Source organism: Camelina sativa, chromosome 5, assembly GCF_030686135.1.
Source record: "Camelina sativa cultivar CO46 ecotype springtype chromosome 5, ASM3068613v1".
Taxonomy (NCBI): Eukaryota; Viridiplantae; Streptophyta; class Magnoliopsida; order Brassicales; family Brassicaceae; genus Camelina; species Camelina sativa.
The window spans coordinates 21,486,734-21,509,807 of NC_141884.1; the positions used below are offsets into that span (position 1 = coordinate 21,486,734).

The 23,074-nt window shown below is 38.4% G+C and overlaps 5 protein-coding genes and 1 pseudogene across 12 annotated transcripts; 3 read left to right on the forward strand and 3 right to left on the reverse strand.

Moving 5' to 3' along the window:
- On the forward strand, window positions 1-2,766 carry LOC104787127 (pantothenate kinase 1). The gene is made up of 10 exons (XM_010512647.3): window positions 1-355; window positions 464-628; window positions 811-857; window positions 963-1,079; window positions 1,393-1,512; window positions 1,602-1,696; window positions 1,776-1,869; window positions 1,957-2,088; window positions 2,197-2,309; window positions 2,390-2,766. Exons 1-10 carry the CDS (start codon window positions 310-312, stop codon window positions 2,616-2,618), a joined length of 1,158 nt encoding a protein of 385 aa, XP_010510949.1. The 5' UTR covers window positions 1-309; the 3' UTR covers window positions 2,619-2,766.
- A 346-nt stretch (window positions 2,767-3,112) lies between these two features.
- LOC104787129 (actin-related protein 2/3 complex subunit 3) lies at window positions 3,113-4,802 on the forward strand. Of its 8 annotated transcripts, none has more exons than XM_019245968.2 (6): window positions 3,113-3,364; window positions 3,451-3,526; window positions 3,677-3,785; window positions 3,881-4,150; window positions 4,245-4,404; window positions 4,539-4,802. In XM_019245968.2, the coding sequence occupies exons 2-5, from the start codon at window positions 3,524-3,526 to the stop codon at window positions 4,385-4,387; spliced, it is 525 nt and encodes a 174-aa protein (XP_019101513.1). In that variant the 5' UTR covers window positions 3,113-3,364; window positions 3,451-3,523; the 3' UTR covers window positions 4,388-4,404; window positions 4,539-4,802. The 8 variants fall into 8 exon arrangements, 4 of the variants coding, with proteins under 4 accessions (XP_019101513.1, XP_087306659.1, XP_010510951.1 ...); XM_087450533.1 differs by having other exon boundaries at window positions 3,123-3,364; window positions 3,448-3,526; window positions 4,536-4,802; XM_010512649.2 differs by having other exon boundaries at window positions 3,123-3,364; window positions 3,448-3,526.
- Window positions 4,774-7,185, reverse strand: LOC104787128 (putative nucleoredoxin 1). The gene is made up of 4 exons (XM_010512648.2): window positions 6,908-7,185; window positions 6,267-6,746; window positions 5,697-6,176; window positions 4,774-5,603 (listed from the first exon to the last, which is right to left on the reverse strand). Exons 1-4 carry the CDS (start codon window positions 7,010-7,012, stop codon window positions 4,932-4,934), a joined length of 1,737 nt encoding a protein of 578 aa, XP_010510950.2. The 5' UTR covers window positions 7,013-7,185; the 3' UTR covers window positions 4,774-4,931.
- A 1,933-nt stretch (window positions 7,186-9,118) lies between these two features.
- On the reverse strand, window positions 9,119-11,386 carry LOC147944131 (uncharacterized; annotated as a pseudogene).
- Window positions 11,387-12,421: 1,035 nt separating this feature from the next.
- On the reverse strand, window positions 12,422-14,443 carry LOC147944132 (uncharacterized). Its single transcript, XM_087452061.1, has one exon. It carries the CDS (start codon window positions 14,441-14,443, stop codon window positions 12,422-12,424), a length of 2,022 nt encoding a protein of 673 aa, XP_087308187.1.
- A 1,824-nt stretch (window positions 14,444-16,267) lies between these two features.
- LOC109132867 (uncharacterized) lies at window positions 16,268-21,981 on the forward strand. Its single transcript, XM_019245307.1, has 4 exons — window positions 16,268-16,336; window positions 16,425-16,653; window positions 20,044-20,080; window positions 21,873-21,981. The coding sequence occupies exons 1-4, from the start codon at window positions 16,268-16,270 to the stop codon at window positions 21,979-21,981; spliced, it is 444 nt and encodes a 147-aa protein (XP_019100852.1).
- Window positions 21,982-23,074: the final 1,093 nt, after the last annotated feature.

Here is a 23,074-nt window from a genome sequence, read left to right on the forward strand (position 1 = left end):
AAATGACAAGTCAGCAAAATTCGTCTCTCTTTCTTTTCTTTTTAAAAAAATAAAAAAAATAAGAAAATTTCTAGAAATTGACGCAATCAAATCAATTGGGACAACCAAACAAACAATTGCTCCATGGAGAAGAAAAAACAAGTCAGCCATGGTTGGAAGACAAAAGTAGATAGATAGATAGATAGGTTTAGATCTAAAGTAGGTTGATCGTTGAAAAAATTATATATTTCAATTTTAAACGTTGAAAAAAAGGAGCTCTAAAAACGAATCAAAAAAAAGAGAATCTCGCAATCAAAAAAAAAAACCGCCATGGATCCTCCGACTCAAATCTCTCATTTGGCTCTCGACATCGGAGGTAACCCCAAAAATTGGCCTTTTTTTTGCTCTGTTTCGTTTCTAGATTTGTTCGTTTTTGGGTTCGTCTCGAATTAACCGGAATTGATTGGTGGGTGGTTTTTGGTAGGGACTCTGGTCAAGCTTGTGTATTTCTCTTCAAATGGAAGCGAAGAAGAGTCTCGTAATGGTTGCTGCTCTGTTGTCAAAGGAAGACTTTGTTTCGCTAAGTTTGAGACCCGAAAGATTGATGATTGTTTAGAGTTTATTCGATTCAATATCCTTCAACATTCCGGTAAAGTTTGGATTTTTATGATCTCAAACCTCTGTATCAATATGTATTCTGAAGCTTACTAACTGATTTAGAGTGCTGAAATGAGTTTTTTTAGCGGAAATTTTTTTTGTGTCTTTGAATCATCAAGTTTATTGAGTTGTGAGTTCCTGTGTTTATTTCACTGACAGAGGTAATTTGTTCAGGTGTTCAGCATCAGAATGGTGCAGTCCATGATTATCTATCTGTTAAGGTAACAAAGCTGATCATCGTTATGTTGCAGTGGGGATTTCAGTTTGTTGTAGTTGATTTATGTATGGTCTTTACTAACTGGTATGATTTCTGATCATTCCAAAAGGCCACAGGTGGTGGGGCGTTTAAGTTTGCTGATCTTTTTAAGGAGAAACTCGGTATTCTTTTCGATAAGCAAGATGAGATGCATTCTCTTGTTGGTGGTGTTAATTTTCTCTTAAAGGTTAGTTTGTTTTTTTGGTTCCTATCACCATCTCTTGTATATATGTATGTTGTGTCTGTTTTTCGAATGTACTTCTTGTTTTTCTCCTTGATTACACACTTGAGTAACACTAAAGACATCTATGTCAGAATAGTTTTGCTTAAATGCGGTGTGCTCTGTGAGGTCTTCTATGAGATGGTTTCTTTCTTCAATGCATTTAGACATCTGTGGCAGAATAGTTTTTTTTGAAAAACTTGTTGTTTTTACCATTTTACATGACTACTAATCTGTAAAAGATATATGACGGAAACAAAAAATTCTTGCATAATTGCAGACAGTTCCAAGAGAAGCTTTTACCTACTTGGATGGGCAGAAGGAGTTTGTCGAGATCGACCATAATGATCTGTATCCATATCTACTTGTCAATATAGGCTCTGGGGTTAGCATGATCAAGGTCATTATGGGTTTGGTTTCTCTGATCACTTTGATTCTGTTGGCAAACTACTTCAGCGATGTTGCTTACTCAAACTCGTTCTTCTGTAGGTCGATGGAGATGGAAAGTATGAGCGGATAAGTGGAACAAGCCTTGGTGGAGGCACATTTTTAGGTCTTGGAAAGCTTTTAACAAAATGCAAGAGGTGACTTCTTAGTTTACTCTATTCATACAACGTTGTTTCTTCCTTGTCTGAGTAACTATTAACATTCTCTTAAATTCAGTTTTGATGAGCTGCTCGAGTTAAGTCACCATGGAAATAACAGAGTAATTGACATGCTTGTGGGAGATATCTACGGTGGAACAGATTATTCAAAGGTAAATTGATTAAATCTTGGTTTGCTAAAGTTATAGATTTGATTCATATGTAAAAATCCAAACCTTGTTTTTTGATCTTCTCTGTAGATTGGTCTCTCCTCAACAGCTATTGCTTCCAGCTTTGGAAAAGCAATTTCTGATGGCAAAGAACTTGAAGATTACCAGCCAGAAGATGTTGCAAGATCCCTTCTAAGAATGATATCAAATAACATTGGTCAGGTCAGTTCCTCTGAACATCTCAATGCCATTTTACAGAAAAACTTGAAGCTGATGGTTTTTTCTGATTGGATTGTAACATTTACTACTACTGTCTCACTTTCTCTCCAGATTGCTTATTTGAATGCTCTCAGATTCGGTCTTAAGCGTATTTTCTTTGGTGGATTTTTCATCCGTGGCCTTGAGTATACCATGGACACAATCTCTGTTGCTGTTCACTTTTGGTAAATCCAAAACTGAAACTAATACTCATGTATGTCCACAAATCTTTTTGGAATTTTCTTACTTTTCCTTCTCATTGCAGGTCGAGAGGTGAGGCGAAGGCAATGTTTTTACGACATGAAGGGTTTCTTGGAGCATTAGGCGCATTCACGAGCTACGAAACTCGTAGTAATAACGATTCAAAACCGCAACATCATACTGTGCAAAGAGCAATTCTCAACTGTTCAGGTGATGATAGCTTTCGGCACATCCCAGTAACGTCTAATTTAAATGATAGCGAAACCATAGAATGCAGCATCAGTTTAGTTTAGTTACCACCACCCGGTGTATTGTTATCAAATTCAGTGTAGAAATATGTTAATTAAACTGTTTGAATCAAGAGCTGTACTCATTAGTTGAATATGTAAGACACATTTATGCAAACATGATTCACTTATTAATATTCATGTATCTCCCCAATGTAACTTGTACTATATAGTCGTATAAAGGAATCAAATACACAGTTAGTTAGTTATAGAGCTTGCTTTTAAGTCTTGGTTAAGTTCGGTTCAATGTATGTATCTCTGTTTTAAGTTTTGGTTTACTGAATCTTATGTAACAACTTTTTATCCAATCATGGTAATTCAGAAATAGCAGTGAAACTTAAACATTTGCTTGATTAATTACACCCCTAAAACCGAATTTATAAGATCATAAATTTCGACTGATGTAAAAATTCATATTAAACCGAGAAAATTAAAAATTCAAAACCAAAACCGGTTTAACATTCAGTTCGTCCCCGGTACGAAGCAATGTTTCCACATTCGGGAGGCTTTACACGTGTCATTCGTACCTCTCTGTCTTCCTTGATTCCTTTTTTTTTTTTTTCCTTCTTTCGTCGATTTCAATTTCGATTTCGCCTTGCCGACGACGATTAGCTTCCTGATAAACCATCTCCGACCACCGCAACATCACGAGTCACGACGGATCGCGCGAGCTAACTCCACAAAGCTCCATTACATTTCAATTCTCTTTCGTTAGAGTCTAAATAATTTGAAATTGATCTGCTCTTCAACAGGTAAAAAAACTTTTCATCCTACATCTTCAAATCACTCGTTCACCTAACGCCCTGATTCTTATAGCTCCATGATCTTTTAATAGCAGTGTAGATCCACCTCCGATTCGATTCATCTCCTTACCTGATACTGCCGCTTCGTTGTTTCAAATTGGGCTCAAAATGGTACGGATCATCAATTTGTATGGCGAATACCTAGTGAATTTTGATTAGATCTTCGATGAGATTGTTTGATTGGTTCCATTTTGAGTATTTGAATCCACTTCTTGTTAAATCTGTGATGCTCATTTTGTTATGGTGAAACGCTCTAATCAGGTTTATCACTCGAGTTTTGTGGAAGAAGAAGGGATAACAAAGGCATGTGGTTGTCCACTGCTTCCACTTAAGAGCCATATAAAAGGTCCTGCACCAGTTTCAGAACAAGGTATTATTTAGTTCAAACAAAGCTATACATGTGCTTCTTCTTTTTTTTCATCTGTGTGATGAATGCGTTTATAAGTTGTTGATTTTATAATGTAGATAAAACTGATATAGTGGACGAGGCAATCACCTTCTTTCGTGCGAATGTCTTCTTCACAAACTTTGATATCAAAAGTCCTGCTGATAAGCTCCTTATTTACTTGACGTTCTACATAAATGTGGCGTTAAAGAGGCTCGAAGGCTGTAGAACGTTGGCTGTAGGAACTAAAGCCATTATTAACTTGGGTTTAGAAGATATTCCTGTTCCTGGAGAAACTGGCTTTCCTTTCCCGGGGCTCTTTTCGCTTCCTCAGTCCCAGGATGAAGCAGGTACATGTCTAAGTAACTCTTATTGATTTCCTTGGGGTTTTCTTTTGGTTACTAGGTCCTTAGACTTGTGTCTTCTGTTGGGTTCAAATGTCAGATCTTTTCAGGAACTATCTGAAGCAAGTTCGCGAGGAGACGAGTGGGAGGCTACTGAGTGTAGCGTATAGAGCCAACGGGACACCAAACAAATGGTGGCTTGCATTCGCCAAGAGGAAATTCATGAACGTGGTCCTCCTATGATAAATCTAGTATCACTGGTAAGTATCACTTTAGTTTACTGGATACAGTTATCCAAAAATCATGAATATCCATCTCCAATAGTTCATATATTACTACATTTCAAGCTTAACAAGTTTTTTTTTTTTATCTGAATTTTTTCACTATTTAGCAGTTGGTTTCTCTTCCTTGCTTGCTGTCCATTTCGAATGATGAATACCGAAGCCACTGGAGATCATGAGCATCACCACTTTTAGCTTCCTTTGCATAGGTGTTTAGCAAGAAGACAATTCCATCTGCGAGCAGAAAGCTCTCTCTTTGTCTCTGAATATATATACATAGGGTGTGCCAATGTATTGTTTCATACAACTCCAGTTGGAATCTAAAATTTGTTGATACAAAGATCACAGTTAAATAAGATCATTTTATTACTACTTTAGATTAACAAGAGTTCATCTCCAAGGTCTTATCAGATTGTAGCCACACTTCAATACTCTCATCAAATTATACAGGGTAAGGAAATAGCTTAGCATACACATAGTGACATAACTGTGCCTGAAGCTATCAATCAGGCCTTGGTGCACACGTTTCCGTCACAAACCCAACCATCTTGGTGCTCACCGCCACTTTTTTTCACAGCCTCATCACCGTTTGGTTTTGTCTCCTCCTCTAAAGCACACTTGTAATGAAGATCAAAGTCGCATTCATCGCAATGGTAAGACCAGAATTTTCCTTCCTCATCACACTTATCGCACACGTAAACCTGAACACGAGTCAGTTCTAGCTCATGCTCTTCATGGAGAACATGTTTCACCTTCTTAGGCCACTCTTTTGCCATCTCATCGTACTTGGCTTCAATCTCCTTCAAACGTTCCTCAGTGAAAGGGTAAGCATCGGCTCCATGGATTGCCACAAGGTCCCTTGCTTCTTTTGTTACGGTTTTCCCAGTTGGTCCAAGAGCTGCTAGCATTGGGATCCCACCGACCTTAAAGGTTCGTGCCAAGGATTCTTTCCTAGGATCACCAAATGGAAGAGCCAGCCACGGCATTTGTGAGTAGTACTCATCAAATGATTCCTGGTCACGGTCACTGGAGATGAAAATCAATTCAAACGCTTCATCCCGCTCCTTTATCTGCTTGTATATTTCAACAAGCTGTGGTGTAAAGGCGCGACAAGGAGGACACCAGTGAGCTGAGAAGTACATAAGAATGTTCTTCCCCACCAGATCCGAAACAAGCACCTAACAAAGAAAGCCAAATTTTTACAGGTTGGTTCAGATCAGCCTCGAAGAACAGAGTTTAGAAGATGAAAAGGGTATTATTGAGAGCTATACCTTGGCCCCATCTTTTCCGAGAACATAGTTGAGATCACCTGAGACAAGAAGTGACTCGGTCGTTTGAGCCTCTATCTTTGCCTTTTCTATCTCCTCGAGTTCTTTAAACTTCTCTGGAGTGAAAGGATAAGCAAGAAGTCCATAGTCATCAATAGCTTCAGCGACATTCAAGTGACGGGTTTTTCCATCTGGCCCGAGAATGACCAGTGTTGGTAACGTAGACAGCATGAAGTGCCGAGCCAATTTCGAAGAGCTTTTGTCGTTGAACGGCAATCCTAGCCATGGCTTGCTCTTAAAGTCCTGATTAAAAGACTCCTCATCATCTTCAAGAGATATCAACACAATCTCAAAATCCTCTTTATTCTCCTTCAGCTTCGAATAAAACTTAACAAGCGTTGGAGTAAACTCTGTGCATTTGCTGTAAGATGCAACTGAGAAGAGAAGGCCAATGGTTCTACCTACAAGTTCCGATACAGGTACCTAATGAAAACGCAACTGATCAGCCTCATCAAGTCAACAAAGCCAAAAATATAATCACACAAGCTATATATATATATAATCAAGGGGTACCTTGTTACCGTCTGGCGAAACCACAAAGTCCCGTGTAGGAGTAACCAAGACAGATGACAATGTCTGCTCTCTCCGAGCCCTGTCTTCTTCCTCTTTGATCTCCTTCATTTTCTCAGGTGTGAAAGGATAAGCATCAGCTCCATAGCTTCGTATGACACCAACCCCATTACCATTCACAAGTTTACCATGATCATCAACCATCACTAGGTTAGGGATACCCGTAACCTTAAACAACCCATCCAAACGGTCACGGGTTTCTGAATCAGCAAAGGGAACAGCGAGCCATGGCATCTTACTGAAATAATCACCAAAAGACTCTTCATCCTCATCGCCAGACACAAAAACAACCTCGAAACCAACTTTTGGAGCGAGCTCGTTGTAGACTTCAACAAGCTGTGGAGTAAACCGCTGACATGGTCCGCACCACGCAGCTGAGAAATACAATCCAATCTTCTTCCCCATCAAGCTTTCGATTTTAACCTGAGCATAAGTCAGTCAAACTCTGGCTCAATCGGTTCTCCAAAAAGAACAATCACAGGGGAGAATCGCGAAACAAGCACATAGAAGTTGAGATCGACGACGATAAAATTCAAAATCAGGTCAACTACAGAAAGAGAGAAGCGAGGAACTAAATTTTTTACCTGTTCGCCGTCGTTACGAACGAGGAAATCCCTCGCCGGAGAAGAGAGAAGTGAGAGAAGATCCTGGGCATCTCCGCCGTTGATTTTCTTCGCGGTTTCGGCCATGGCTTTGTACGGGTAATCGAAGTTGGGAAAATCGCAATTACGAGCTCACGAACGAAGACGACTGCTCGCTCTGTATGCTGGAAGCGTTGGACAAAAACGTCTCTTTTAAAGTTTTTTCTATAATCCAAAATTTGTATTCCTTACTCATTAATCAAAGACCTAAAATAGACTATAAAAATTGTTGGCTTTAACCAACATAAATTATATTTGATTTCCCTTCCCGGTTTAGTTGATGATTGCAAACTATAGCTAGTAAACCGGAATCATCGCCTTGAACCAGGTCAAACAAAACTCTAAAAAGTCAGCCGTAGTAGTAATGTTCAGCGTATATTCTGAATTTGATAGTTACAGCAGGGTTGGATGTAGCTAGTAGTCTTTTGGAGAATATTCGAAATAGTGTGAAATTTGTAAAAGGATATGAGTCGAGGAAAGAATCATTTGCAACATGCGTTGAGAGCTTAGAAATTAAAAGTGGAACTAGGTTATCTTTGGATGTTGCAACTCGTTGGAACTCAACATATGTGATGTTGGCTAGAACTTTAAAATTCAGAAAAGCATTTGGTATTTTGAATTTGTATGAGAGAGATTACAATTCATTATCATCAGAGGAAGAATGGGATCGAGGTGAGAAAATATGTGACATGTTAAAACCATTTCATATACCATCACCACATACTTTTCAGGAGTGAAGTATCCAACAGCCAATGTTTATTTCATTCAAGTGTGAAAAATTGAGTTGTTGCTGAAGAAATATTCTATTTGTGATGATGTTTATGTGAGAGCAATGGCTCAAATGATGCGAAAGAAGTTTGCAAAGTATTGGAATCAATACAGTATCATTCTTGCTATGGGAGCAGCTTTGGATCCGAGATTGAAGTTGCAAATACTTGAGTCAGCTTATGACAAGGTCGATTCAAGCACTTCCAAGGAAAAAGTTGAAATTGTTAGGAAGAATCTGGTTCTGCTTTATGAAGAATATAATACTCAATCTGCAAGTCTTTCAAAGTCTTCACCAACACCTACTAGAGATGAGCTTCTCTCTGAATCACCACTTGAGGATGATTTGAATGATGTAAGTATCTTTCTCTGTCTTTCTAAGCTTCTCTCTAACATCTTTGTAACTAATTTGTTTGTATTTCATATCATAGGATCTGTTTGATCTTGAAAGTGGCCTCAAGTCTAGTTCAGGCAACCCCAAATCAAATTCGAAAATCTATTTGGATGAACCTAGACTAGAGATGAAGACTTTTACAGACATGGAAGTGTTAAGTTTTTGGAAAGATAATCAACATCGATATGGTGATTTAGCTTCCATGGCATCTGATATTCTCAGCAATCCAATCACCACTGTAGCATCAGAGTCATCTTTCAGTGTTGAAGGTGTAAAAACGAAGATGCAGCCAATATTGAAAAGAACCTCTTTTCTTATTAAGAATCACTTAAACAATCTTACAAGATATGTTTAATCAGATTTACACACAGTCAACACGACTTGTCACTGACCAATTCTTAATCTAACCAAAACTTGTTAAGAACCCTAAAAGCTTATTCGCTTGGCTCCTACTTTTTCTATGCGGCTAAAGAAAAACCTTAAGCCTCAATACAAATATATATAGATAGCTAACATATCACGTCGGCTAACCTACTCTCCTAATTAAGATAACCCCAAATCTTCTTTTTATTTGAACCGATGATATCTTGTTAAACAATAAAGGAAACTCCAATATTCCAAATTTCCAAATATAATTTGCCACATCATTCTAACTCCACGTTCGTTACTTCATGCGCACAGCTTCTCCCAATGTCTTACAGACTAGCCTTGTTCCACCAAATGTCTTCATGCTTTCATTCTCCCCCTTTTTATCTGAATGTGTCAACTCAAGCTTCATGCTTTCAATCTCCCCCATTTTATTTGAATGTGACAACTCAAGCTCCAGTTGTGAATACTACCAGAATCTTCCAAAAACATCCCCTTAGCCACATTCAGCTACAACATCACCATCATCACAAAAATCATCATCTCATCATACTCCCCCAGCATGAGTGCACATTCATATAAAAACAAAGATGAAGACATATAAACTGGAAGACACAACAAGCTTCCTATCATGCCTTGTACCAAAAATAATCCTCAAGAGCTGTTATAATATCCTTAGGTTCAACCTTTGAAACACAACAATGTTGCAACACTTCTTGACAATGAGAGGTTTGCTCAACAACTACAACTGCAGCAGAGTGATTCTTATGACTTTGAAACTGTTTAGATATAGCTAAGACTCCTGATGATTCATCATTCGAATCAGCACTATTGGATTTGGTTGATTCAGTTGTGACTTTTCCTTGTACAGGTTGTTCTACAACATGCTTCTGTAGAACCTGAGATTCAACCCCAACATCGTCTTCAGTGACTATCTTCGAGAGATTACAGCATAAGTTGATTTCCTCAGACTCTCTGCAACCTTGATCATACTTTTTTTCATCATTCTCGAAATCTTTATTGTACAGATCCTTTTTAGCAACCCAGACTTTGCAAAAGTGAAATGGATCCATAAAACATTTCCTAGCCATCCAAAGCTCCTTGATCTTATTCTTAAACTTATAACAGAACCTACGAACATGACCCGCATTACCACAGTGAAAACACACAATATTACTTCTCCTTTGCTTGGAATCTGTCCAGTTTTTTCGAGGATTTCCAGACCTGACTCGTGGTTCTCTGTTACTTGCAGGTACTACAGCCTTCCTCTGTAGTTCAACTTTGTTCAGAACAGTCGACTCCACAACATGAGTTACGTTGCTTTTCACAAAGCTTATAGACTTATCACGTGACAAAAATTCAACATCCTGTTGTTCTTTATAGCCCAGACCACGATGTTGAGATCCAACAATTCCCATTGACAAGATCTCATCTAACTTCTTCCCACCATTGTTCAACATCCTGATTTTTTTATGATTCTCGCTCAGCTCCCTTTCAAGGCTTGTTGATCTTTCCTTCTCCAAACCATAGAGTTCTTGAAGATTTCTCAATTTTCTCTCAAGCAACTCCTTTTCAGCAGGGAGTAGTTCCTTGCAAGTTGAGACTTCTGACTTGCATTCTTCTTCTAGCATATTGACCTTGGCTTCCAACTGCAATTTTTCTTTGACAAGTAGCAATTTTTCATTACACAGCTGAACCCAATTGTCATAGAGTACACAGTAGATCTCTTTTGAAATTGACTCTTCATCATCATCATCTGAGCTTTCATCAGCTATATCATCACCTTTAGCACTGTATGCAAAAAGATTCAACATTCCTCCTTCTTCTTCATCCCCATCACTCTCTGATTCTGAATCACTAAAGCTAACATATGCCTTATTATTTCCTTTCACCATGTTTGGGCATTCAGATTTTAAGTGTCCAATCCCTTTACATTCAAAGCACTTCATCTCCTTGCGCTTAACCATTGGACACTCAGGTTTGTAATGACCAAAACCACCACATTCAAAACACTGAATCTCTTTTCTCGGATTATTTTTTTCTTTTTCAGATATATTTGGCCTAGAACAAGACCTCTCTGTAGCACTTCGATTCCAGCAAGCTAATTCTCGTCCCTGTCCTTTTTCAACACGTTTGAGAGCTTTTCCAAAGTTTCTTGCCATCAAGGACATGCTATCTTTTATCTCTTGCAACTGATCACTCCTGTCATCTGCCTTGAATGCAATTCCTTTACCATGAATTCTCAGTTCTTCAGCAACTTCCATCTCCTCTGATTTTAGCATACCAATGAGATCCTCAAACTTCAAGGTGTCTGTGTTGCCAGATACTCTCATGACTGCTTTATGAGCTGCATACTTAGAAGGTAGACATCTAAGCAACTTCTTAACCAGCTTGGTATCCTTATAGGTCTTACCAAGATTCTTTGCTTCATTAGCAATAGCACTCAATTTTGCACTGAACTGAGAAATTGTCTCTTCTGGATCCATCCTTAAGACTTCAAATTGTGATGCAAGTTGGTCTAATCTCGTTCTTTTGACACTTGAGTTTCCTTCATGGGTCTTCTGCAGAATGTCCCAAGCATCTTTAGCTGATCCACAACCCTGAACAAGCTTAAAGTCATCATCATCAATAGCACCAAATATTGCATTAAGTGCCCTAGCATTATATTTAGACAAATTCTTTTCTTCTACCGTCCAGCTTGCCTTAGGTTTAGTGATCTTGTCACCAGCTTCGGTTTTCTCATAGGGAGGTTCCCATCCTTCTTCCACTGCCGTCCAAGCATCCTCACCTAGATTTCAGATCAGCTGAACCATGCGCACCTTCCAGCGACCATAGCCTTGTTCATCCAAGATCACACCCCTTTGAAGCATCAACAACTCATTACCTGACTGCATCATTATCTCAAGATCTCAACCTGTGGCGAGTATAGAGCTCTCGTCGGTTGACTGCTCTGATACCAATTGTAAAAACGAAGATGCAGCCAATATTGAAAAGAACCTCTTTTCTTATTAAGAATCACTTAAACAATCTTACAAGATATGTTTAATCAGATTTACACACAGTTAACACGACTTGTCACTGACCAATTCTTAATCTAACCAAAACTTGTTAAGAACCCTAAAAGCTTATTCGCTTGGCTCCTACTTTTTCTATGCGGCTAAAGAAAAACCTTAAGCCTCAATACAAATATATATAGATAGCTAACATATCACGTCGGCTAACCTACTCTCCTAATTAAGATAACCCCAAATCTTCTTTTTATTTGATCTGATGATATCTTGCTAAACAATAAAGGAAACTCCAATATTCCAAATTTCCAAATATAATTTGCCACATCATTCTAACTCCACGTTCGTTACTTCATGCACACAGCTTCTCCCAATGTCTTACAGACTAGCCTTGTTCCACCAAATGTCTTCATGCTTTCATTCTCCCCTTTTTTATCTGAATGTGTCAACTCAAGCTTCATGCTTTCAATCTCCCCCATTTTATTTGAATGTGACAACTCAAGCTCCAGTTGTGAATACTACCAGAATCTTCCAAAAACATCCCCTTAGCCACATTCAGCTACAACATCACCATCATCACAAAAATCATCATCTCATCATACTCCCCCAGCATGAGTGCACATTCATATAAAAACAAAGATGAAGACATATAAACTGGAAGACACAACAAGCTTCCTATCATGCCTTGTACCAAAAATAATCCTCAAGAGCTGTTATAATATCCTTAGGTTCAACCTTTGAAACACAACAATGTTGCAACACTTCTTGACAATGAGAGGTTTGCTCAACAACTACAACTGCAGCAGAGTGATTCTTATGACTTTGAAACTGTTTAGATATAGCTAAGGCTCCTGATGATTCATCATTCGAATCAGCACTATTGGATTTGGTTGATTCAGTTGTGACTTTTCCTTGTACAGGTTGTTATACAACATGCTTCTGTAGAACCTGAGATTCAACCCCAACATCGTCTTCAGTGACTATCTTCGAGAGATTACAGCATAAGTTGATTTCCTCGGACTCTCTGCAACCTTGATCATACTTTTTTTCATCATTCTCGAAATCTTTATTGTACAGATCCTTTTTAGCAACCCAGACTTTGCAAAAGTGAAATGGATCCATAAAACATTTCCTAGCCATCCAAAGCTCCTTGATCTTATTCTTAAACTTATAACAGAACCTACGAACATGACCCGCATTACCACAGTGAAAACACACAATATTACTTCTCCTTTGCTTGGAATCTGTCCAGTTTTTTCGAGGATTTCCAGACCTGACTCGTGGTTCTCTGTTACTTGCAGGTACTACAGCCTTCCTCTGTAGTTCAACTTTGTTCAGAACAGTCGACTCCACAACATGAGTTACGTTGCTTTTCACAAAGCTTATAGACTTATCACGTGACAAAAATTCAACATCCTGTTGTTCTTTATAGCCCAGACCACGATGTTGAGATCCAACAATTCCCATTGACAAGATCTCATCTAACTTCTTCCCACCATTGTTCAACATCCTGATTTTTTTATGATTCTCGTTCAGCTCCCTTTCAAGGCTTGTTGATCTTTCCTTCTCCAAACCATAGAGTTCTTGAAGATTTCTCAATTTTCTCTCAAGCAACTCCTTTTCAGCAGGGAGTAGTTCCTTGCAAGTTGAGACTTCTGACTTGCATTCTTCTTCTAGCATATTGACCTTGGCTTCCAACTGCAATTTTTCTTTGACAAGTAGCAATTTTTCATTACACAGCTGAACCCAATTGTCATAGAGTACACAGTAGATCTCTTTTGAAATTGACTCTTCATCATCATCATCTGAGCTTTCATCAGCTATATCATCACCTTTAGCACTGTATGCAAAAAGATTCAACATTCCTCCTTCTTCTTCATCCCCATCACTCTCTGATTCTGAATCACTAAAGCTAACATATGCCTTATTATTTCCTTTCACCATGTTTGGGCATTCAGATTTTAAGTGTCCAATCCCTTTACATTCAAAGCACTTCATCTCCTTGCGCTTAACCATTGGACACTCAGGTTTGTAATGACCAAAACCACCACATTCAAAACACTGAATCTCTTTTCTCGGATTATTTTTTTCTTTTTCAGATATATTTGGCCTAGAACAAGACCTCTCTGTAGCACTTCGATTCCAGCAAGCTAATTCTCGTCCCTGTCCTTTTTCAACACGTTTGAGAGCTTTTCCAAAGTTTCTTGCCATCAAGGACATGCTATCTTTTATCTCTTGCAACTGATCACTCCTGTCATCTGCCTTGAATGCAATTCCTTTACCATGAATTCTCAGTTCTTCAGCAACTTCCATCTCCTCTGATTTTAGCATACCAATGAGATCCTCAAACTTCAAGGTGTCTGTGTTGCCAGATACTCTCATGACTGCTTTATGAGCTGCATACTTAGAAGGTAGACATCTAAGCAACTTCTTAACCAGCTTGGTATCCTTATAGGTCTTACCAAGATTCTTTGCTTCATTAGCAATAGCACTCAATTTTTCACTGAACTGAGAAATTGTCTCTTCTGGATCCATCCTTAAGACTTCAAATTGTGATGCAAGTTGGTCTAATCTCGTTCTTTTGACACTTGAGTTTCCTTCATGGGTCTTCTGCAGAATGTCCCAAGCATCTTTAGCTGATCCACAACCTTGAACAAGCTTAAAGTCATCATCATCAATAGCACCAAATATTGCATTAAGTGCCCTAGCATTATATTTAGACAAATTCTTTTCTTCTACCGTCCAGCGTGCCTTAGGTTTAGTGATCTTGTCACCAGCTTCGGTTTTCTCATAGGGAGGTTCCCATCCTTCTTCCACTGCCGTCCAAGCATCCTCACCTAGATTTCGGATCAGCTGAACCATGCGCACCTTCCAGCGACCATAGCCTTGTTCATCCAAGATCACACCCCTTTGAAGCATCAACAACTCATTACCTGACTGCATCATTATCTCAAGATCTCAACCTGTGGCGAGTATAGAGCTCTCGTCGGTTGACTGCTCTGATACCAATTGTAAAAACGAAGATGCAGCCAATATTGAAAAGAACCTCTTTTCTTATTAAGAATCACTTAAACAATCTTACAAGATATGTTTAATCAGATTTACACACAGTTAACACGACTTGTCACTGACCAATTCTTAATCTAACCAAAACTTGTTAAGAACCCTAAAAGCTTATTCGCTTGGCTCCTACTTTTTCTATGCGGCTAAAGAAAAACCTTAAGCCTCAATACAAATATATATAGATAGCTAACATATCACGTCGGCTAACCTACTCTCCTAATTAAGATAACCCCAAATCTTCTTTTTATTTGATCCGATGATATCTTGCTAAACAATAAAGGAAACTCCAATATTCCAAATTTCCAAATATAATTTGCCACATCATTCTAACTCCACGTTCGTTACTTCATGCGCACAGCTTCTCCCAATGTCTTACAGACTAGCCTTGTTCCACCAAATGTCTTCATGCTTTCAGAAGGTAGAGTGCTGAATCCTTATAGAAACCGACTTCTTCCCAAAAATGTTCAAGCATTAGTTTGCACTAGAAATTGGTTAAGGGGATTTGCCGAATATGAAGGTAAACTTTCAATTCTGAGAATATTGCTAATTTGTTTTAAATTGTTTGACTAACTTATGTGATAATATTATAGGAGATATTGAAGATTATTTTGATGATGAAGATAATAGTGACACAAATATAGCAGGAGTTGGAGAGTCTAACACCTGATGAGGTTGGTGATGTTTTGGTCCGTTTTGTTTCTCATATCTTACGTGTGATTTTTATTGATGTCATGCAACTGGTTTGTGATGTTGGTCTAATGAGGTTGGTGATGTTTTATGTTTTGGGTTTGTAAGGTATGAGATGGGAAGGATCCGAAGAATACAAGAGTACAAGACAATCAGAAGGATGAGAAGAATACAAGAGTACAAGACAGTCAGAAGAATCCGAAGATTATGATTTGTTTTGATTTGAAGAAGATTTTAGTTTTGAACTTTTAGAACAGCTTCTTATTGATGAGTTTTGGATATTGATGAGTTTTTGTACTTTTAGAAAGAAGAAACAACCTTTGAAAAAATAAAATAAAAGAAATTATTTTACAAGACTACAGGTCCAAGGCTGTACAGGGTTCAGCCCTTTAATATTAATTTTACAAAAAAAATTTTATATGCAGGATTTTAAAGAGCTGAATGTATACAGGGCCAGGGTTGGACAGGGCTTAAAAACCCTTTTTAATATCTTTATCTATTAGAGCATTCTCATCCCACATTCCGTGGTATGTCTTTATAAATATCTGAATCAAAAAAAATTAATAAACAAAAGAAAAGTAAGAAAGAGAAAAGATGGAGGATTTGGATACAAAGATAATGCATCTGTTGGTGACGTTAATAGGGTTAGCACAAGTCTTCATTGCACATCAATATTTAAAACAGAAAGATTACATCGAGTATCCAATCCGACGACCTATCACAAGAATTGGATACGATTATATGTGCAATGTGTTACGAGAAGATAACGATCATTTTCGGGAGTTATATCGTATGTTTCCAGACGTGTTTCTGAAGCTATGTCAGCTTATACGAGATATGACACATTTAAAAGATACAAGATTTATCTGTGTTGAAGAAATGGTTGCCACCTTTCTAATCACTGTTGGGCACAATTCAAGGTATGGTCACACTAGAGATAGTTTTGGAAGATCAAAATTTGCTACAAGTACAAATTTTCATAAGGTTTTAAAGGCAATAAATACAATTGCTCCGAGTTTGATGGCCAAGCCTAACCTTATGGTAGCTTCAAAAATAAGAGAGAGTACAAGATTTTATCCTTATTTCAAGGTATGTATATGTAGTCTATATTTCTTTCTTTTTTTGTTTACTATTGTGTTCTTTAAAACTAATATCTCAGTCTTATTTTTTCTTTTAGAATTGTTTGGGAGCAATTGATGGTACACACATACCTGCTATGGTATCTAACAATATCGCTCCGAGCTACCGTAATCGAAAAGGAGTAATATCGCAGAATGTATTGGCTGTTTGCAACTTTGATATGGAATTCATATACGTTCTCAGTGGATGGGAAGGTTCAGCACACGATTCAAAAGTATTATATGATGCTTTAAGAAGAAGGACTAATAGATTTGTGGTTCCACAAGGTAATTCTTATATTTTATGATAAACTAATAATTTTATGTATCATATAATAAGCTAATAATTACATGCTATAAACTTTCTCTCAGGAAAATTTTACTTAGCTGATTGTGGATTTGCGAATATACGTAAATTTTTGGCTCCTTTTCGAGCTACTAAGTATCACCTCCAAGATTTTACTGGCCAAGGTTGCGATCCGGAAACTCCTCATGAATTGTTCAGTCATCGTCATTCATCTTTACGAAACGTGATTGAGCGAATTTTTGGAGTTTTCAAATCACGGAAGAGAGTAGTGTACCCCCACCAAGTTGATAGGAGGAATCTACCTTATTGCGACCTTTTTGAGGGAGTTGGGCATTGGACCACGCATTGTTGGAGAACAGAGCTGAGGCGTATGTGCGACCCAACGAACGTGGAGTGTGAGTGGTGCGGGATGCGAGGGCACTTTGCCTATCGCTGCCTAAACCCAGATCTTATGAGATACACGAGGCCATGTGATTCGTGTGGGATGCCAGGACATCTGAACAACCATTGCTGGAGAACGAGACCGCGACATCTACCGATCCCCGAGCATGTTGTGTGTACCGAGTGTAAGACGAGAGGGCACTTCGCTCATAGCTGTCCGGACCGAGTTGTGCGAGAAGGAGGGAACTCATCAAGCCAACTTGTGCATACGAGGGAGAACCCGTTAGACCGAGCTACCCGAGACGAAGAGAGCCCAATGAATCAAGCTAGAACCTCATTGTCTACTGCCTCTACCTCAACCGCATCTCTCGCAGAACCATGACCTGATGAGCCAGCTAGGGAGTGCGAGTGCACTTGTGAAGTGTGTACTAGGCTCAGGAACCCGTAGACTGGCTGGGAGTAAGGGAAGTAGTCTTTTGATGTTGTGTAAGGGTTGGATAATTTTCTTTTTGTTGTAAGTTCTAGACTTAACCTCGTTGTATTTGTCTAGGATCCGAACCCTTAAGTTTGTCGGCTAAGTGGTGTAGAACCTTTGTGTCTTTTGTAAAAGTACTTTGTGTTCCTTAGCCGTGATTGTGTTGTTTGTTGTGTGCTAATATTTGCTTGTTTAATTACTTGCTTGATTTGCTTGAGTTTTATAGGTTGCATAGTTAATTATTTTGCATAATTAGCTTGCATATCTTCAGCGTGATCGATGAGGATTCACTTAAGTCACCAAAAGGTGCGATCAGACAAAAGAGAAGAAGATCAAGAAAGATCAAGAGAGTTCAACTAAGAAAAGGGAAATCAGTTCAGTTAAGAGCAAAAGAAAGAGAAGAGAAAAATGATGGAGAAGGATGAGGTGAATCCAAAGAAGTTGAAAGAACAAAAGAGCGGTGCAAATAAATCAAAAATGGCGAAAACAAATTGAGAGAGGCGAATCAAATATGAGGAAGAAAGTGGCAAAAACAAACTAAGAAGATCAGACCAAGCGCGATCAAGAAAATGCAAAAGTAATGCATGATCCAAGTATTAAGTGCATAAGAGGGTGCAAGAAGATAATACCTGGAAGTTGAAATTGTCTACGAATAGACAAGAGGGTGCAAGAAAATAATGGTTGACAAAGACAAAGAAGCCAATCTTGTGCTCGATGACGAAACAAGTGCGGTTCTATTGAGCCAAACTTGGAAAAAGAACAAAGAAGGTAACAAAATATGGAGAAAACCAAGAGTTGGGAGATGGATATCAACAGTAAAGTTAAAGGAGTCAGTTGGTGGGAACCGAGACTATTTGATCAAGCTAGTGATCAAAACTAAACCAAGTAGGTCGGAGAAGGTGTTACATCAAAAGAATGGTGTGGAGACTAAAAGAATCAGAAAGGATTTGTAATCGGACCCTGGCGTGGAAATCAAAGGAGTCGGAGTAAACCAGAATAATTATCAAGGCAAAGAGTCAAGAACAAGCTGAAGAAAAAGAAGCAGTGAATCAAAGAAGTTAAAGGAGTAGATAAGTCATAGTACATCAAGGAAGAAGCCTTAATACTCAAAGTGAGATTAAAGAATTTGAGAGACCAAGTAAATGCTGGAGATGAAGAAGCTTTCCAAAAGCATCAGCAAATGGTGTAAGTGGTACAAGTATGAAACAAGACTATGGGGACGAAAGAACCAAGGAAAGGAGATTTCCAATAAAAATATTGGCGTAGTGGTAATCACAAGACGCGGACACTTGTGTTGAGAAGTATCGATATCCCAAGGAGAGGAGCAGGAGATTCGAGAATTCGGGGACGAATTCTTATAAGGGGGGGGGAGAATGTAGTGACCCTCACTAAGGGTAGAAATCCCAAAATAAAAATTCGAGGAAATGGCCCGGAAAAGACTTAAGGAGGAAGCGGAAGTAAAACAAAGAAGAACGACCAAAGGAAGTCAGAGGAAAAATTCATGAGTCGGAGAATGGCCGAGCCAAGACCGTAGTGATCGGAGGTGCGATCGAGACCTTAAGACCGATTGAAAATTATCAGTCTATGCGGAAATAGCATCCGCGGAAAGTCGGGTAAGTACCGGAAAAAAATACCGAGACGTCCAAGGAGATGGTCGAGAAAATCTGTCGAGATGGTCGAGAAAATCTGTCGAGAAGTCCGAGAAAAGATCGATATGTCCGGGAGATGATCGAGGAAACCAAGAAAAGCTCGGAAGAGACCGAGAAAAACTGTCTGGGAGTTACCGAGAAGACCGATAGCCACCGAGGAGCCGAGAGGATTATCCGACAGTTGCCGAGAGAATCGACAATGTCCGAGAGACCGAGAAAATTATCCGGACTTGGTCGAGAGAACCGATAGCGTCCGAGAAACCGAGAGAATTGTCCGGAATTGCCGAGAGGACCGAGACATCCGAGAGATGTCCGAAGATATCCGAGAGATGCCGAGAGTTGCCAAGACTGACCGAGAGTTGTGTCCGAGCGAGACCGAGAAATCCGAGAATTGTCGAGAGCGTCGGACGAAGAGGACGGGTTTTGCCGAGGAACGTCGAGAAATGACTGACAACCGGCCGGCCCGACAAGATTCCGGAATTCGCGGAATTTGTTTTCTCAAGAATCAACCAATGGGAAAACATGCAAGGCATGCAGAGAGAATTTTGGAGTTTCAAGAGAGATGTTGATCAAGGATTGGGCGGTGTATTACACGCTCAACATGCAGCCAAATTTTCGCCACTTGTCCAAACGCACTAAGGAAAGAAGAGGAGAGATCAAACCTGTAAATAGAGGCTTTGTGGCTTCATTTGCTCATTTTCTCTCATTTCACTCAAACACAAAAGCTTATTTCTCTCTCAAGTCCGAGAAAGAAAGAGAGAGACGAGATTGAGAGATCACCGAGAGAGATTGCCGAGAGGGATCGTCGAGAGAGACGAGAAAGATCGTCGAGAGGGCGATCGAAGCGAAGTGCTGCTTGCGTCGAGAGGAGACGGAGTTTGCGGTAAAATTGGTCGAGAAGCTGTCTAGCGCAAAGGGAGAATTGTCTGATCCGCGGTGCCGGGAGTCCAATCATCACTGATCACGTCAATGTGAGTTCTGCGGTAATTGTGTGTTGAATGTAGACTAGATTCATGGTAGAATCAGTTAAATTGTTGCATGCATAAATTTGGTAGGATTCACGCTAGATTCATGTTAAAGATTGCATTGAATTTGAGCTAGGAATCACCATGCAAGATCGCGAATGAATTTGGATGCATTTTAAGTAACTTTGGACATGCTTAAAATTTGGATTTAGTTGCATGCATGATCGAACCTAGTTTTACTTGAATTTAGTCTTGTTTAAAAACCGGTTTCATGCAGGATTAAATGATTAAGTATTTTGCAATATATTGCATAATTTTAATCGAGGTTAAAACATGCTTAAATGAACCTTAAGGATTTAAATGATTAAATCGAATAGGTTGCATGTAAAGTTGGATTTAGGGATTTAAATGGTTAAATCATAAACGGTTGCATGCATAGTAGAACTTGTTGCATTAACTTGCTTAAGTTGCTTATATTGTTTGCATGCATGTAGAATAATCTTAAGTTGCATGATTTGTATTTCTTGCTTCTTGTTGATTATTGCATGTTATATTCTTGCTTGATTTCATGCTAACGTGCTTGATTTATCATTGCTTGAATTTGTGGTTGTGTGTTTTATTTTAGCTTAGTCTCTTGAATTTGTTTCTCGAGTCTTGGCTAGTGTAGTGTCGATCTTCTGTTCCAAAAGCGGTTGTCACACGTGAGTTCCCGACGACCACTCACGCGGGGACACTGTCACGGTTAGCTAGCTACTAGTGTGACCGCTACATGACGATGTAGCTAAGTTGTGGGCTCATGCCAGTGAACTTTGTGGTCTCGGCATGGAAAGTGTTGGAACGGAACAGATTATCGAAGGGCCCTAGGTGTAAAGAGTCTAGAGTATTCAAGTGTCCCTTGTTTATGTCTAGTCGTCTTTGCATGTTGTGTGTTGTCTAAGAGTCTAGGGTATTTCAAGTATCCTTGTCTTATTCTAGGCGTCTTAGTAAGTCGTGTAGGAGGTAAGAGTCTAAGGTGTCCAAGTAGTTCTTTGTTCCCTTAGGTCGTCTTTCCCATAGAGTAGTAAGTTTAGATCGTGCGAATTAAGTCGTAGTGATCTAACCTCTCTTGTGTGTTTATTGTTTAATTGCTTCCGCTATAGCTTTTGTTGCGTTGCTTTGATAACTTGCAAGTTGTTTCACTTGCTTGTTTTCTTTACTTGCTGGGGTAGTCGGGTTGGGGAAGTAGAATCCTGTTTAGGAAAAGGGGTGCCCAGGCTCACTGAGTAATCCTAGATTACTCATGATAATATTTTGGTCTTGCAGGGAAGCCTAAGTGAGTCTAGAGCTGGAGCAAACGTTAGGGTACCGGATAGGGTTTTTCTTGTGTTCTTTGTAAAACCCTATATTTTCATAAATGGTTATGTATAAATTTTCCGACTATCTTTACATATTACTTTGATGATTTATTTTCGATGAATTATTTTATTAAAGTAATATATATGGTTTTCAGGAAAACATAGCAAGTTGCAAAATGATACTCAGCCTTGTCCGGGCTAACACAACGCACCAGGCCGCGAGGGTTGCAAAGCCTAAGTAACCTCGGTTGCGGGTGGAGTTGTGCCAAGGAGGACCGGTCGGGAAGTCTGCAGCTTCCGTCCCTCAACCGGATCACCTCGGTGCAATTCCGCAAGTGGCGTCCCGTGGCTGTCCGATGGCCTTTGTGGTCATAGTACGGTTCGGGGGCGTTACAGTTCTCAAAATAATGAAGAAGTTTTTGAGACACAAGATCAAGAAAGAGAAAGTGCTAATATATGGAGAGAAGCAATGGCTCAGCAAATGTGGAGGGATGCAACTAACTAGTAATGAAAGCTAGAAATGAGAATAATGATTTATGCAGTTTAAGTATTTATTTTATTATGAATTTACATTTTAATGTAAGGTTTTAATAATTTTATTAGTTTAATTTTATATTTTAACAGTTGCAAAATTATTTAAAACACAAAAAGTAACCGTGAGTAACGTAAAATTATTAAAACCAAATTAAAACGTTATCATTACTAGCTAATATATGGAAATACATGTTTTTGATAAGGTAACGTAACATTTTAAGAACCATCCGCGGATTATGCTATGCACTAGGGTATCTAAGTAAGGTATAGATTGTAAATTGGTTTGACCGAATCTATGTATTTTAAAGTTTTATTGTATTATGTTTATATATATGGATAAGTAATATTTTTTATTTACCTTCAAAAAAAAAAGTCCACTAGTAAATGACTTTCAAATCCATAGTTATGCTTTTCAAATCCACTTATAATGACATCAAATCCTCGTCTAATGCATTAGAAATCCATTGAACTTTAAAATCCACTAATAATTCAAATCCATTAAAAACTTCCATCCAATAACACCCCCTAAGTTTTATCGTGTTTATAATTTGTAGAAAATTAGTTTGATATTTTTTACTTGAAATGTTTGATTTCATATATTAACCTTATCTTTGTTCAGTAATTAACTAAACATGATAGTTTTTGTTTAGTGAATTGTAGTATATATATACTACGTAAAAGTGAAAGTTTAAACACAAAGAATGAGAACAAAAAATAATTAAAAACAAAAGTTAGAAACTTAGAGCTTTTTGTGTTTATACGTACCTTGTAAAAATATTGCTTATCTTCTTCTTTTGAAATGTTAGTTTTGATAGACATACCTTAAATATACCTTAAATATTTGTGAGATATTGTGTTCGTGCAGTTTAGTCAATATACTGTATTTTTCTGTAAGAATAAGTTATCTAAATAAATAACTGATTGGAAAAAAAAAATCAAAACGAAATTAGATTGTAGCCTGTTTTGACCAAATTATATTTCTAGGTAAACATTTAAATAGATGGTGCATATCAATACAAATAAAATAATATAAGAAAGCACTTTGTGATTAAAAAAAATAGTAT

Excerpts from the sequence above, each read along its gene's own strand:
- LOC104787127 (XM_010512647.3), top strand. The coding sequence starts at position 310 with ATGGATCCTCCGACTCAAATCTCTCATTTGGCTCTCGACATCGGAG. Across the intron at positions 356-463 it reads TTTGGCTCTCGACATCGGAG|GGACTCTGGTCAAGCTTGTG; the intron begins GTAACCCCAAAA and ends GGTTTTTGGTAG. Across the intron at positions 1,697-1,775 it reads CTTTTAACAAAATGCAAGAG|TTTTGATGAGCTGCTCGAGT; the intron begins GTGACTTCTTAG and ends TCTTAAATTCAG.
- LOC104787129 (XM_019245968.2), top strand. Across the intron at positions 3,786-3,880 it reads TGCACCAGTTTCAGAACAAG|ATAAAACTGATATAGTGGAC; the intron begins GTATTATTTAGT and ends TTTATAATGTAG. Across the intron at positions 4,151-4,244 it reads TCAGTCCCAGGATGAAGCAG|ATCTTTTCAGGAACTATCTG; the intron begins GTACATGTCTAA and ends TTCAAATGTCAG.
- LOC104787128 (XM_010512648.2), bottom strand. The coding sequence starts at position 7,012 with ATGGCCGAAACCGCGAAGAAAATCAACGGCGGAGATGCCCAGGATCTT. Across the intron at positions 6,177-6,266 it reads TTTCGCCAGACGGTAACAAG|GTACCTGTATCGGAACTTGT; the intron begins GTACCCCTTGAT and ends CGTTTTCATTAG. Across the intron at positions 5,604-5,696 it reads TCGGAAAAGATGGGGCCAAG|GTGCTTGTTTCGGATCTGGT; the intron begins GTATAGCTCTCA and ends TTTCTTTGTTAG.
- LOC147944132 (XM_087452061.1), bottom strand. The coding sequence starts at position 14,443 with ATGATGCAGTCAGGTAATGAGTTGTTGATGCTTCAAAGGGGTGTGATC.
- LOC109132867 (XM_019245307.1), top strand. The coding sequence starts at position 16,268 with ATGGCCAAGCCTAACCTTATGGTAGCTTCAAAAATAAGAGAGAGTACA. Across the intron at positions 16,654-20,043 it reads TAGATTTGTGGTTCCACAAG|AGGAGACGGAGTTTGCGGTA; the intron begins GTAATTCTTATA and ends GCTTGCGTCGAG. Across the intron at positions 20,081-21,872 it reads GTAAAATTGGTCGAGAAGCT|TTCTCAAAATAATGAAGAAG; the intron begins GTCTAGCGCAAA and ends GGGGCGTTACAG.